This window comes from Chiloscyllium plagiosum, unplaced genomic scaffold (assembly GCF_037043375.1).
Source record: "Chiloscyllium plagiosum isolate Xiang-an unplaced genomic scaffold, Cpla_swu_hap1 HiC_scaffold_1, whole genome shotgun sequence".
NCBI classification, from domain to species: Eukaryota; Metazoa; Chordata; class Chondrichthyes; order Orectolobiformes; family Hemiscylliidae; genus Chiloscyllium; species Chiloscyllium plagiosum.
In genome coordinates this window covers 153,841,829-153,856,785 of record NW_028270139.1, presented here as the reverse complement: position 1 = coordinate 153,856,785, position 14,957 = coordinate 153,841,829, and the positions used below count along the sequence as shown (strand labels likewise).

The 14,957-nt window shown below is 41.1% G+C and overlaps 1 protein-coding gene across 2 annotated transcripts in view; it reads left to right on the top strand.

The window, feature by feature from the left end:
- LOC122555231 (disintegrin and metalloproteinase domain-containing protein 12-like) overlaps positions 1-14,957 on the top strand; it is a 71,745-nt gene that overhangs the window by 9,121 nt on the left and 47,667 nt on the right. Inside the window, exons 1-2 of one of the 2 annotated variants that reach the window (XM_043701013.2) lie at positions 3,087-3,204; positions 11,117-11,226. In XM_043701013.2, coding sequence (XP_043556948.2) covers positions 3,159-3,204; positions 11,117-11,226 — 156 coding nt within the window. In that variant the 5' untranslated portion in view covers positions 3,087-3,158. Of the gene's footprint in view, positions 1-3,086; positions 3,205-11,116; positions 11,227-14,957 lie in introns of those variants that run through there. The other variant, XM_087996149.1, reaches the window with a different exon arrangement.

The following is a 14,957-nucleotide window of genomic DNA, read 5'->3' as shown; positions in this document are numbered from 1 at the left end:
TTACTATCTCAGTTTCCTTCCCAGCATGCATTCAGTTGGCCAGTTATAGAGTCATAGAGACATACAGCACGGAAACAGACCCCTTTGATCTCACTTGTCCATGTGATCCAGATATCCTAACCTAATCTAATCCCCTTTGCCAGCACTTGGTCCATATCTCTCTAAGCCCTTCCTATTCATACATCCATCCAACTGCTTTTTAAATGTTGTAATTGTACAAGCCTCTACAACTTCCTCTGGCAGCTCATTCCATACATGCACCACCCTCTGCATGAAAAGGTTGCCCCTTAGGTCCCTTTTAAATTTTTCCCTTCTGATCATAAACTGATGCCCTCTAGTTCCGGTTTCCCGCTCCCCATTCCCCCCCCAGGGAAAAGACTTTGTCTATTTACCTTATCCATGCCCCTCATGATTTTAACAGTACCATAGAAACTCTCCCTAAACTCCCACATCTGACAGAAAGAGCATATCGCTCTACAAAAGGCCATCTTTGCTCCTTCAGCTGTGGATGATCAGCCATGATCGTATTGAATGGTGGTGCTGGCTCGAAAGGCCAAATGGCCTACTCCTGCACCTATTGTCTATTGTCTATTATTCACAAACATTCTGCTTTTAGTGTCCCAAAAGAGCTGCTATTTTTAGAAAGAGCCATTTCATTCCTCACATTCCTCATTAGTGACAGTTATTGTGTTGAGTTACTTTCCTCCTTGACATCAAGGCTGCATATGACTGAGTGTGGCATCCAGGAATCTGAACAAATCCAGAATCAACATGAATTAGGAGGAAGACTCTCCTCTGGTTGGAGTCATACCTGGTATGTAGAGAGATGGTTGTAGTTGTTGGAATTCAGACATCTCAGCTCCAGCTCATCTCTGCAGAAGTTCCTCAGGGCAGTGTTCTAGATCCAACCAACTTCAGCTGCTTCATCAGTGACCTTCCCTCCATCATAAAGTCAGAAATGACCCTTTGATTATTTAGTAATTTGGAATTAGGGACTTCTACTGTGAAGTTTGTTGCAAAGCATTTATTCAATTCCTCCGCCATCTCTCCTGTATTATTTCTCCAGCTTTGATCTCTAAGGGGTATATTTTAACTTCTGTCTTTCTGCCTTTTTATGTAGTTAAAGAAGTTTTTATGTCCATGTTGATATTACTTGCAAGCTTATCCTCAAATTTTATTTCTCTCCCTTTATTATTTTTTAGTCACCTTTGTTTGTTTTTTAAAGTATTCCCAATTCTCTGCCTTATCACTAATCTGTGCCACACATTTTTCTTTCAATCTGATGCTATCCTTAACTTTTTTGGTTCACCATGGTCAGGTTATCCCTTTCCTCAGATCGTCCTTTTTCGCTGAGACCTACCTTTGCTGTCAGCCATGAACTATTTTCTGAAATGTGTACCATTTTCCCACAATTATCTCTGCTGCAAAACAAAAAATTCTTGCCAGTTGTCAGCCCAAGACTGGATACTGTCCAGATCTTGTTGAATTAGAACACAGACTGTTTCAGTGCCCGAGGAGTTGCGAATGGTGCTGAACATTGTGCAATCATTGGTGAACATCTCCACTTCTGTCCCTATGATAGAGGAAAGATCATTGATGAAGCAGCTGGAGATAGTTGGACATAGGACACTATCCTGAAGAAGTCCTGTGGAGGTGTCCTGGAACTGAGATGGCTGACCTCCAAAGACCACAAGCATCTATATGCCAGGTATAACTCCAACCGGCAGAGGGTTTGCCCCCCCCCCCTCAACTCTTAATGATTCCTGTTTTGTTTGGGCCCTTCATGCCACACTCAGTAAAATGCCCTCACCTCATTTACCCCTGACATCATTTATTAAACCTGCCTTATTTACACATCAGCATATCCCAAACAGCATGACTGCCTCATTACATAACCACTGTATTGTGCTCGGAAACTGATCGGATTACACTCTATGAATTCTTCCTACTGTCTACCTCTACCAATCTGACAACCCAATCTACAAGAAGATTAAAGTCACCCATAATTCATGTACTGCCTTTACTACATGACCTCATTATCTGCTGATTTATTCTCTGTCCCACTGTATAGCTACTGTTGAGGGGCCTATGGACTACACCTTCAAGTTTCTTCTTGTTTTTTTGCCATTTCTGAACTTGACCCATATGGATTCTACATCCTCCGATCCAAGATTATTTCTTGCTGTCATACGTATTCCATGCTGTTCTAACAATGCTCTCCCAGCACACATTCCTTTCTGCCCGCCCTGTTGAAAAGTAACAAACTTTGTTTGTTTAGTCCACAGCTTTGGTCTCCTTGTAACCAGCCTGACTTTTTTAAAGCATTGATGGCTGACCTGGTGACCAGGCATGATGATGGAATGGGGCTTGTGGTTTGACTCCGTGGATGAAGGATGTAGGTGGTTGCCACCCATGGAGCATGATATGGGATGATTTGAATTGAAGAGGGAAGCCCAGAGAGGAAAGTCCAGGTAACCACCCAGACTTTCAACTCGAAAATTGACAGCACCTAGTTTCTCAGCAGTACACGGGAGAATTGCAAACTCTATACGAGGGTAAGGTGAGGTATGCTAATAATAAGGTGCAAATGCGTGGAAATCAACTAGTTGCGACTCATCAGCAGAACTCACTATGAAAAATTATTTTCTTGACATCAAAAATCACATTTACCTCACTTTCTTTATGTTTTCTCAATTTTTTTTGCTATTACTATTCTGCTCAATGAAGATTATATTGAGTAAGAAAATAATAGTTTCTATCTTTTTTAAACAAGCAAGATATATCTGTTTGTAAGAAGTCTCTAAAAATACCTTATTGACTAAATCTTAAAATAAAGTCAAAACCCAGGCTTACTTATTGTCAGGATGTATTTTCCCGAATGAGTGTGTTAAAAGTTGAAAGATAATCTTTACAATCCTGCTATGCAAACAGTGAGATTATGCCATTCTAAGAATTAGCATATAAAAGAAAGGGATCAGATTTCTTGGTTATTGGAGGGAGGTTCCATGTAATCTGCTTTGAAATTCTAAAGAAATGTTGACGTTAACACACATGACAGTCCACTGGGTCACGGTGTTTGTGACAGGCAGAAAACAAGTCCATTCTGAATTCTCAATACAAATTTCAGACAGCAAAAGAGCTTCCAGGTTGGAGCTGCAATGAAACTGCTTGTTTTATTCTTATTACTTTGCATGGTTTCCAAAGGTACAGTATTATTAATTCAGTATGTAAAAGTCCTGGGTCAAGACTAACTCGTGTAAGCAGTGAATGTGGTTTAAGTGAAAATTTATTGTACAACCTCAGCAAATAGTCTTTAAACATTTTTTTTTCTGCACGTTAAACAGCTGTCAAAGTGAAAGTGAAAATTTGTTTATGTGCAAATCTTGCTATTGATTAACTTTTTAAGATGCAATTTGGAAATATTGTTATTTTATTTTTAAGTGTTTGATGGATGGAAAAAGTAATGAGAAAGAATACGGGGGCGACACTGTGGTTAGCACTGCTGCCTCACAGCACCAGGTTTCTGGATTCGATTCCCGCCTGCCATGTGGAGTTTGCACATTCTCTCCATGTCTGCATGGGTTTCCTCCAGGTGCTCTGGTTTCCTCCCACATACCAAAAGATGTGCAGGTCAGGTGAATTGGCCGTGCTAAATTGCCCTCAGTGTCAGGGGTAAATATAGTGTAGGGGAATGAGTTTGCGTGAGTTTCTCTTCAGAGGGACGGTGTGGACTTGTTGAGCCGAAGGGCCTGTTTCCACACTGTAGAGAATCTAATCTAATCTAAACAAAATGTAGAGTTATGGCTTTGAAATTATTATTTTGCATTCAAAGCAATGCGTAAGTGGATCTGTGTTGTAACCAGAGTACTGTATATCATATATACAATATTATTATTGTATATTATTGCCATTATTGTACATATAATATATCCAGAATGATCGTTTGATGGTTAGGGCATTGTTGTAAAAATTGATTTTTGACACTTAATCTTGTTCTAATTTCAGCCACACTTCTGTATTGTTCATACTATATTGCTCTTGTTAGAATAGAAATTAGGTTTATTATCACATGTACTCAAGTACGGGGTTACAGGAGTAGAGAGAAAAGCATACAAAGTCACCAATTCAAGTATCACTTGGGATGGCACGGTGGCTCAGTGGTTAGCACTGCTGCCTCACAGCGCCAGGGACCTGGGTTTGATTCTTCGAGGAGAAAGTGAGGACTGCAGATGCTGGAGATCAGAGCTGAAAATATGTTGCTGGAAAAGCGCAGCAGGTCAAGCAGCATCCAAGGAACAGGAGAATCGACGTTTCGGGCATAAGCCCTTCTTCAGGAGTGCTTATGCCCGAAACGTCGATTCTCCTGTTCCTTGGATGCTGCCTGACCTGCTGCGCTTTTCCAGCAACACATTTTCAGACCTGGGTTTGATTCCCAGCCTTGGGCAACTGTCTGTGTGGAGTTTGCACATTCTCCCCATGTATGCGTGGATTTCCTCCCACAATCCAAAGATGTGCAGATCAGATGAATTGGCCATGTTAAATTGCCCATTGTGTTCGGTGCATTAGCTAGGGGTAATGTAGGGAATGGGTCTGAGTGGTTTACTCCTTGGAGGGTTGGTGTAGACTTGTTGGTCTGAAGGGTCTATCTCCATACTGTGAGGAATCTAATCATCCTAGGTACAAAATCTTAGGTATAACTTAGAGAAATAAAGGTAAAAGTTCAGCATTACAGTCTTTCTAAAGCAGGGAGCACACACTGGGCTTCACCTTGAGGCCAGGAGTAGTCCTCTCTGGGCTTCCTTGTGAAGGCTGGGACACATGTTGTTGTTCTTACAATTGAATGCTCAATCATCCTTACAATTTTACTGGTTATGAAGTTCCTATGAAACTTTAAGCTGTAATAACCATAAACATATGCACGAGAGAAGTGACCAGTAAATGGCACATGAAATCATAGTTCCTGCAGATCATATTTCTGTGGTCTGGATCACTGATACAATTCATGAAGTTCCCCAATCAGTAACAACTGAGTGAAATTTTCACTGTATTAGAAGGTTGGATTGAACACTGCCTTACGTAGGATGGCAGTTCTGCAAAAGTCTAGAAATCTAAGCTGTATCATGTTAAAAAGTGAACAAATATTGCTTTTGGATGCCGTTTTCATTTGTATGTGTGTATCCAAATTTATTAGAGTTTAAGGTTACATGACAATCTGATAGCCTTGTATTAGCTATGAGAAGAGATTGGACAAACTAGCTTTGTTTCCACTTGAACGTCGGAGGCTGAGGAGTGACCTGATAGAAGTTTTCGAAATTATGAGAGGCAGATTGAGTGGATAGTCAGAGTCTTTCTCCTAAGGTAGAAATTTCAATTACTCAGTAATGTTGGTTTAAGTTTAAAGGAGATGTGTGAGACAAGTCTTTTTTTACAAAGAGGGTGGTAAGTGCCTGGAATACTCTGCTACAGTGGGTGTTAGAAACAGAGACAACAGCAATGTTTAAAAGGTATCTTGACAGATTCATTAGGGAATAGAGGGATATGGACCATGTAAAGGCAAATGGATTTTAATTTAGAAAGGCATCAGGAGTTGGTGCAGGCTTGGTAAGTGGAAGTGCCTGTTCCTATGCTGTACTGTTCTTTGTTTTTTGTACAAAATCAGCCATAAACATGATATTGATCTGAGTGGCAAATATTTCAACATCCTAGTGCGTATTCCTTATTTGCAAGTTTAGTGACGATTTTAACTCATTTATTTGAGGACTAAGTTATTTTAGTATACCTAGTCAGCATGGGCGAGTTGGTCTGTTTCCATGCTCAAAAACTGCATCAATTTATGTAAAACTCCATTATCTCACTTTTTAGATTAGAATCAATCTAAACATCGTGGCATAGACAGAGAACACAGGGGGCTAACACCTTCAACATATTGTCCAGCTATCACCATTGTTAACAGCTAACCCGAGAATGCAACTTTTTTTTAAAAAAGGTTTTGTGATTTACACATGAAAGAAGTGAAACTATCACTGTATTCTAACAGATGAAAGGCTTAACAGATAATCAATTTTTCAATGTATAATTTCAGTTACATCACACTGTAAATGTTTGCTATAAATTCTGTGCGTTAGGACTGAGCCCTCCACAATCACCTGATGAAGGAGCGTCGCTCCGAATGCTAGTGTGCTTCCAATTCAACCTGTTAGACTATAACCTCGTATTGTGTGATTTTAACTGTTTCCATGCTGTACATCTCTATGACTCTATGATATAGCACTCTTGTCAAATGCAGAGAAAATTCACGTTTTATTGCTGGTCCCCTATTGTTCATGATAGGTATATATAAAAACAAAGTTAAAGAAAATGTGGAGGGGTTGATAAGTAAGTAAGTTTGTGGATGACACGAAGATTGGTCATATTGTTAATTGTTTTAGGCAGGATGCAAACTTGCCCGACATTAGAATGTTCTATTTCAGGGAAACATCGACCTTTGCAGAAACCTACGGTTGACGGAATAGACACTACAGTTTCTAATTGCTGCTAGAAAGGAGAAAACAACAATGTATATGCAATATCCTTTCGGAAGTTTGAAAATGTGTTAATTAACATCCATAAAAGAAAAGAGGGTGCAACTATGTTAGAACTGCAACATGAAACCAAACCACCACAACTTTTTAACGAGTTACAAGAAAGTGTGGATATGGAGAGTACACTTATTAATGAGCAGCAAAGTAATACTGCACGCAAAAAAGCAATCAAAATTAGCATGTTAAAAATCTTTCATATTCTGGGGTTTCACTCAATTTTCCTGTAGAAGGGAACAACAACAGTCTTTTCTTATTTAAACGGAAATTATTTCGAGCAAACTGCATGGTATTAATAAATCCCCAGTCCATTCTTTTCCACTGATTTTATGATTGCCATATCTCTTTTGTTTCAATGTGCATAGAATATTAACCTTATCTAAAGTGTTATTAGATAGATTAAAAGACTTATTCAAGATCATAAAGCTCTGCAGTTTATTAATATGGGTTTAATTCTCAATTTTTAATAAACTCTTGACATATGAAAATATGTTCTCATATTCAAAATTGAATGAAATCGGAAGAGCCAGACGCAGGAGAAACTTAAAGCACAGAAGGAGGCCTGTTTCTGTGATCCTTTGAAGGAACTGTCCTTTTTAGCTTCATGCACTATCAGTTTTACCCAGAACACTGCAAAGTAATCCTCTTCAAGCACATGCTCCAAGACATTTTCCAAGTTTTATTTTGGTACCTGATTTCACCATCTTTTTTAGGTAGGTTGTTCCAACTTTGTGTGTTTGAAAAAGATGGAATTTACCTCTACTTCTTCCACCAATTATTTTAAACTATACATTCAAGCTTATTCCAGAAAACTGCTTACCTTGAAGAAAATATTGACTAAAAGGTTGGGGTGGTTTGGTTTCTGCTGAATAACTGTTTGGCACATCGTCAGGAAAGATGAGGATTGTGTGGATTTGCACTTTTGAATTAAGTTTCTGTTATTAATATTTGATTAGAATTAATTGTTAACTCCTTTGAAAATCAATTCTTCAGAATTATTTTTGAAGTCTGATGGCAGCAGCTTTATTTTGAAATTGATCCGATATGGGAAAAGCAACAAACTCTCCCTAATAATGAAATTCCTTGAATTGAATTGAATTTATTGTCACGTGTACCGAGGCACAGTGAAAAGCTTTGTCTTGCGAGCAATACAGGCAGATCACAGAGTTAAATAGCATAGATAGTAAATAATATGTACACAGCGGCAAAAACAAAAACACAGGTACAGGCGAATGTTAAGGGTTTATCAGTCCATTCAGTATTCTAACAACAGTAGGGTAGAAACTGTTTCGAAACCGGCTGGTGTGTGTGTTCAGGCTTCTGTACCTTCTTCCCAATGGTAGACGTTGTAGCAAAACATTGCCAGAGTGGGATAGATCTTTGAGAATGCTGGTGACCTTTCCTTGACAGCAGGCCTGGTAGATGGATTCTATAGATGGGAGGTTGGCCTTTGAGATTAGATTAGGTTCCCTACAGTGTGGGAACAGGCCATTCAGCTCAACAAGTCCACACTGATCCTCCGAAGAGTAACCCACCCTGACCCATTTCCCTCTAATGCGCCTAACAGTGTGAGCAATTTAGCACGGCCAATTCACCTGACCTGCACATGGACTGTGGGAGCACCCGGAGGAAACCCATGCAGACGTGGGGAGAATGTGCAAACTCCACACAGACAGTCGCCCGAGGCTGGAATCGAACCTGGGACCCTGATGCTGTGAGGCAACATTGTTAAACACTGAGCCACTGTGCTGCCCCCATTTTGTTCGGACCGAGTTCACCACTCTCTGTAACCTTAATTTAATGTTTATTTTTTCTGATTTGTAAGCAAGACTGTATTTAAGTTATGGTCTAGGAGCATGGAATTATTACAGGAGGCCTTTAAGCCCCTCACGTATAAGAATTAGGATATTTTGTTGCTGTTGCATAAGACGCAAATGAGGTCACATTTGCGGTACTGTGTGCAGTTCTGGTGTATTCTATAGTAGGGGTATTATTGAACGAGAAAGAGTACATAAAAGATTGTGGTGGTTTGGCTTCTGCTGAATAACTTTGGAAAAAAGAATACAAGCATGGACTACTTTCTAAATGGTGAGAAAATTCATAAAGCCAAAGTACTAAGGGATCTGGGAGTGCTAGTCGAGGATTCTCTAAAGGTAAACATGCAGGTTGAGTCCGTGATTAAGAAAGCAAATGCAACGCTGTCATTTATCTCAAGAGGGTTGGAATATAAAAGCACCGTTGTGCTACTGAGACTTTATAAAGCTCTGGTTAGGCCCCATTTGGAGTACTGTGTCCAGTTTTGGTCCCCACACCTCAGGAAGGACATACTGGTACTGGAGCGTGTCCAGCGGAGATTCACACGGATGATCCCTGGAATGGTAGGTCTAACATATGAGGAACGGCTGAGGATCCTGGGATTGTATTCATTGGAGTTTAGAAGATTAAGAGGAGATCTAATAGAAACTTACAAGATAATACATGGCTTGGAGAGAGTGGACGCTAGGAAATTGTTTCCATTAGGCGAGGAGACTAGGACCCGTGGACACAGCCTTAGAATTAGAGGGGGTAAATTCAGAACAGAAATGCGGAGACATTTCTTTAGCTAGAGAGTGGTGGGCCTGTAGAATTCATTGCCGCGGATTGCAGTGGAGGCCGGGACGCTAAATGTCTTCAAGGCAGAGATTGATAAATTCTTGATGTCACAAGGAACTAAGGGCTACGGGGAGAATGCGGGTAAGTGGAGTTGAAATGCCCATCAGCCATGATTGAATGGCGGAGTGGACTCGATGGGCCGAATAGCCTTACTTCCACTCCTATGTCTTATGGTCTTATAAAAGATTTATTGGAATGCGACTTGGACTGGAAGATTTGAGTTATAAGAAAAGCTTGGATAGCTTGGGACATTTTTCCCTGGAGCCCAGGAGACTGACGGGTGATCTCATAGATGTCTATAAAATCATGAGAGGCATAAATAAGGTATGTTACCAGCAGCTTTTCCCCATGGTAGGTAAGTCTAAAACTAGAGGGCAAAGGTTTAAGATGAGAGAGGAGAGATTCAAAATAATTCATTGGGCAATTGTTTTCACGCAGAGGGTGGTAAGTATCTGAAACAGGTTGCCAGAGGTAGTACAATGTTGTCATTTAAAAACTTTAATACAGAATAAATATGGAGGGATATGGGTCAGGCAAATGGGGCTAGTTTAAATTGTGAGTAGCATTGGCAAGTTGGGCCAAAGGGCCAGTTTCCATGCTGTAAACCTGTTTAACTCTATGACTCTATGTCTGCTCCAGTCCTCCGAATGAGTATTTCACTCAACGTGACTTTTCCTGCCTTCTCTTCCATAGCCTATACACTGCTCCTTTTCAAATATCATGCTCTTACATGCTTTGGTTGAACCTGGCCTGATCACACATCTGTGCGATGCACTCTAAACCTTGATTTTTAACTCATAGTGCTGTTGTCACTTTATTGGTTAAATCTGTGCCTTCTTGTTCTTGAACCCTTCGCTCGATGCCCTGAGCTCACTCACTGTCTTACTGTGATTGAGAAATCAAGCTGAACACTTTCATTTCAAAGATCACACGGCAGATTATCAGGAAAAGCTTCTGTAGAAATGCAATGACGCAACAGTTTGTAGATAAAAGTTGTTTAATGACTTTGCTAAAAGTAGCACAGCAATTTATTTCCCTGCTTTTTTGTTCTTTTGTGCGAATTGTTGGAGAGAGAGAAAACGAGAGGGAGAGTTTGAAAGGCTGTTCTCTGAAAATGAAGACTGACAGCATATCTCTTCCGAAGAGCTGGCACAGGTGTAATGGGCCGAATGGCTTCCTACTCTGCTGCACTTACAAAAAAATGGGGATTGTCCAGGGAAGCGCAGTTGTGTAAGGGAGAAATCTGTCATGGTCGGGGACCCAGCAGACACACTCGGTTTATGACTTTCTTACATTTAGCCAATTCTTACCTGGCGACTGGTCAAACTGACAGACTGAATGGGAAAAAGAAGCAGTTACATCCATGACCATAGATCATGGGGAATTCATTCTTGCCAAACAGGAGGGGCCAGACTGCAGGTTGGAGATGGCATTATTTCCAATCATGACAGGAGCTAGTGAGATAGGCCATGATTGCGACATAACAGGTCAAAGGCACCTTTGAATGGCCACTATGAACATCCTGCATGAACTTTCCTGGACTTCTAGAGCGCATAGTTACATTTTGCTGCTAGTTTCATAAGCTGTGTGAAACTGGCCAGCGACTGTTTAATACAGTACACACCTCGCTCTCAATTTCTCGTGTGCTAATTGAAGTCTGATTTTATGTTTAACTCTATGGCTGAGCCCAGCATTAGGAGTTAATATTGGGATCTGCTGCCTCTGATTCTGCAAATCAGCTGCTATCCATATTGATCAAGGTCTGCTGTGTTTCACTTGGAACTGCATCAGATTTGCCTTTGGGTACATCTGGGTGTGTTCAGCCCAGTATCTCAGTTACGTGTTGTTGTTTTCCAGCTTTTATAACCTTGACTTCTTCCTTTCAGGAAGCTGCTGCTTGCAGACCTCAAATAGCCGCTCCATGCATTCCCATGAAATTGCCATCGCAAGGAAACTAACTGAACCCTTGAGTCTGCCATCAAAGAATGTCACAGAGGTGAGGTTGTCTGTTTGCAAGCCTATGTTCCCTGTAATTCTGCTCGCCTCTGAATGGGTCTGCACGGTCCATACGTGGCCAGAGACTTGCAGAACTGGCCACCAATGAGTTGACCGACCAATCGGAATGCATGGAATCCTCTGAGTGACAGTGCTCTCCTCCCAGAAGAACAACCCCAGCCAATGGGGTGGCATAATGACTCAATGGTTAGCACTGCTCCCTCACAGTGTCAGGGACCCAATTTCAATTCTAGCCTCAGGTGGCTGTTTGTGTAGAACATGGAACAGTACAACGCAGTACAGGCCCTTCGGCCCACGATGTTGTACCAAACATTTATCTTAATCTAGGATCAACCTAACCTACACATTCCTCAATTTACTGCAGTCCATGTGCTTGTCCAGCAATCACTTAAATGTCCCTAATGTCTCTGACATTACTATCAATGCTGGCAGTGCATTCCACGCACCCACCACTCTCTGTGTAAAGAACTTACCTCTGACATCACCCCTATACCTTCCTCCAATCACCTTGAAATTATGACCCTATGTGACAGCCACTTCTACCCTGGGAAAAGTCTCTGGCTATCTACTCTATCTAAGCCTCTCATTACCTTGTACACCTCTGTCAAGTCACCTCTCTTCAGTCTTCTCTCCAGTGTGAAAAGCCGAGCTCATTCAACTTCTCTTCATAAGAAAGCCCTCCAATCCAGTCAGGATCCTGGTAAATCTCTGCTGCACCCTCGCTAAAGAATTTACATCCTTCCTATAATGAGGCATTTGCACATGTGGAGATATGTGGAGTTTGCACATGTCTCTACATTTGTCTGCATGGGCTCCTCCGGGTGCTCCAGTTTCCTCCCACAGTCCAAAGGTTAGGTGGATTGGCCATGCTAAATTGCCCAAAGTGTTCAGGAATGCGTACGTTAGGTGAATTGGCCATGCTAAATTTCCCATAGTGTTCAGGAGTGCGTAGGTTAGGTGGATTGGCCATTGGAAATGTGGGGTTACAGGGATAGGATGGGACAATGCATCTGGATAGGACACCCTTCGGAGGGTTTGTGTGGACTCCTTGGGCAAAATGGCTCGCTTTCACACTGTAGAGATTCTGGGATTCTACTTAATCTCTCCTTAAAGTAGCATTTTTCATTTCCTGGCTACATCTCCTTTAACCCCATTTGTACCCTCTCTGTTGCAACTCTAATGAAATGACCAGAGAGTATTCAAGTTACAGGGTCATAGAATCATAGAGATGTACAGCACATAAACAGACTTTACAGTCCAATTCGTCCATATTGACCAGATGTTCTAACCTAATCTAGTCCCATTTGCCAGCACTTGGCCATATCCCTCTAAACCTTTCCTATTCATATACCCATCCAGATGCCTTTCAAATGCTGTAATTATACCAGCCTCCAACACTTCCTCTGGCAGCTCATTCCATACACGGAGCACCCTCTGTGTGAAAAAGTTGCCTCTTAGGTCCCTTTTAAATCTTTTCCCTCTCACCATAAACAGATGCCCTCTAGTTCTGAACTCTATGGATCCTTGCTGTTATATTCTGTTTCTCAGCTAAGAAAGGAAATTATTCCAGATACTTTCTTAATCAACTGTCCTATTACCATCTTGGAGCTGTGGACATTCAAAGGCCTGTGGCTTTCCATTAGTTCTGTATTTCTTTGCTTTGTGTGAACTCCTGAAATGCACCTCCACCCAAGCAGAAAAGCACCTCTGCATGCCCCCTGAAGTGATATGTGGCCTTGAAACCTTATGACTTAGAGGTGAGAGAGCTACCAACTAAGCCACAGCTGACACAACTCAATCCAACTTTCCCTGCTGGTCCTGCAGGTTTCTTTTCCATTTCCCCTCATCTCCATCCAGTGACAATCCCAGAAATAGGCTGAAAATGAGATTCGCACGTGCAGGACCCCCAGACTATTCCAGAGATTATCTTCTTAAATGTATTGTGACAGACAACAATGAGTGTTGTTGGCACTGAGCAGCAGGTTGGAGCTTGTGACTAAAGCAGAGAAAATACTAAGAAAAACTTGCGTTCAAGTTGCACCTTGCCACATCCCTCAGTGGAGTTTATGCAATAAAGAGTTTCCCAATCACTGATCTGAGTCATTAAAACCTGTTGACTTCAGTAATTGGTGAGCTCATTTTAAAATTTATTTTTAGTCTGAAGTGTAGTGAAGATGTCTACACTTGTACATCATCAGCGTAAGGTTGTCGATGATATATCTGATTAAAAATTCAAGACAGGTCTTTTACCAGAAAAAGGAGGGAGAATGGGGAACTTGCTTACACAAGCTGTGGTTGAGGTGCATTATCATAGATGTGGTGGACTGAAGGGCCTGTTCCTGTGCTGAATTTATGTTCATTTATGGGGAAATTGGGGAACTACATAAATGTTATAAAGCACTAGTTGCCCCCCCCCCCACCCCCCGCCGAGAACAAAAACCGAAACACCCAAAGAGGAGAATCTTGCCCTATATCTGTAAAAGGAGTGTGAAAAGTGGGCTTTTCAGCAACTTCTAGTGGTTGAGTAACATAAATTCATGACACTCCCTTTAAAATCAACAAATAACAATTTATCTAACTAACAGTGAACAAATTAACTAAACTATTAACAAACCAAATAAATCCCTTCTAACTACTATTTCCAAATAAAACAATACTCTAATGGTATGCTGCTCCAATAAATACAAATCCCACCCACTTATTAAAAAAAATACAATTTAGTCTATCAGAATTACAGCCAGGTTATGAGTCTTCTGGAATGTTCTGTGTCTTCTCTGTTGGTCCTCCTGTCAGGAATGCCTTCTCTGTTGTTTCTTCCATCAGGAATGCCTCCTCTGTTATTGGTACCGTTGTTATTTAGATGGTGTTTTCTCGTAGACATAGTGGAGGCTGTGAGAGCCAGTGATTGTCTCGAGAGAGAGAGAGCTGAGGATCGGTAACTCTGGCAGATGGCAGCTTGCTCTGGGGTCTTTGTCCAACAGCCCAATTCTTTTATACCCATGATGACGTATCAATACTTCTTACAATAGTATTAGTCCTATGTTGTCAAAACCATCAGATTTAAATTTAATAGGTTTTTAGTATCTAAGTACATGGTGCAAATTAATTGACGAAATTCAAAGCCTGTTGTCTTGGTAGAAACTACATCTTGCCCTGCTAACTGTACAGCCTTTTGATATGAAAGTTTCAATTTGGGTGCTGTCTGTGTACTCATAAACTTTCAAGCTGCTGCTCACAGGCATCCATTTTAAATCTCTAAGCACAGAAAAAGCATATGATCTTTTAAAGGGACAAAGCAACGCTTTCTACATTTTAAAATTTTATAATTTTACAGACATCAAACTTACATAGAACATAGAACATAGAAGAATACAGCGCAGTACAGGCCCTTCGGCCCTCGATGTTGCGCCAATCCAAGCCCATCTAACCTACACTAGCCTACTATCCTCCATATGCCTATCCAATGCCCGCTTAAATGCCCATAATGAGGGAGAGTCCACCACTGCTACTGGCAGGGCATTCCATGAACTCACGACTCGCTGAGTAAAGAACCTACCCCTAACATCTGTCCTATACCTACCCCTCCTTAATTTAAAGTTATGCCCCCTCGTAATAGCTGACTCCATACGTGGAAAAAGGTTCTCACGGTCAACCCTATCTAAACCCCTAATCATCTTGTACATCTCTATAAAGTCACCCCTAAACCTTCTT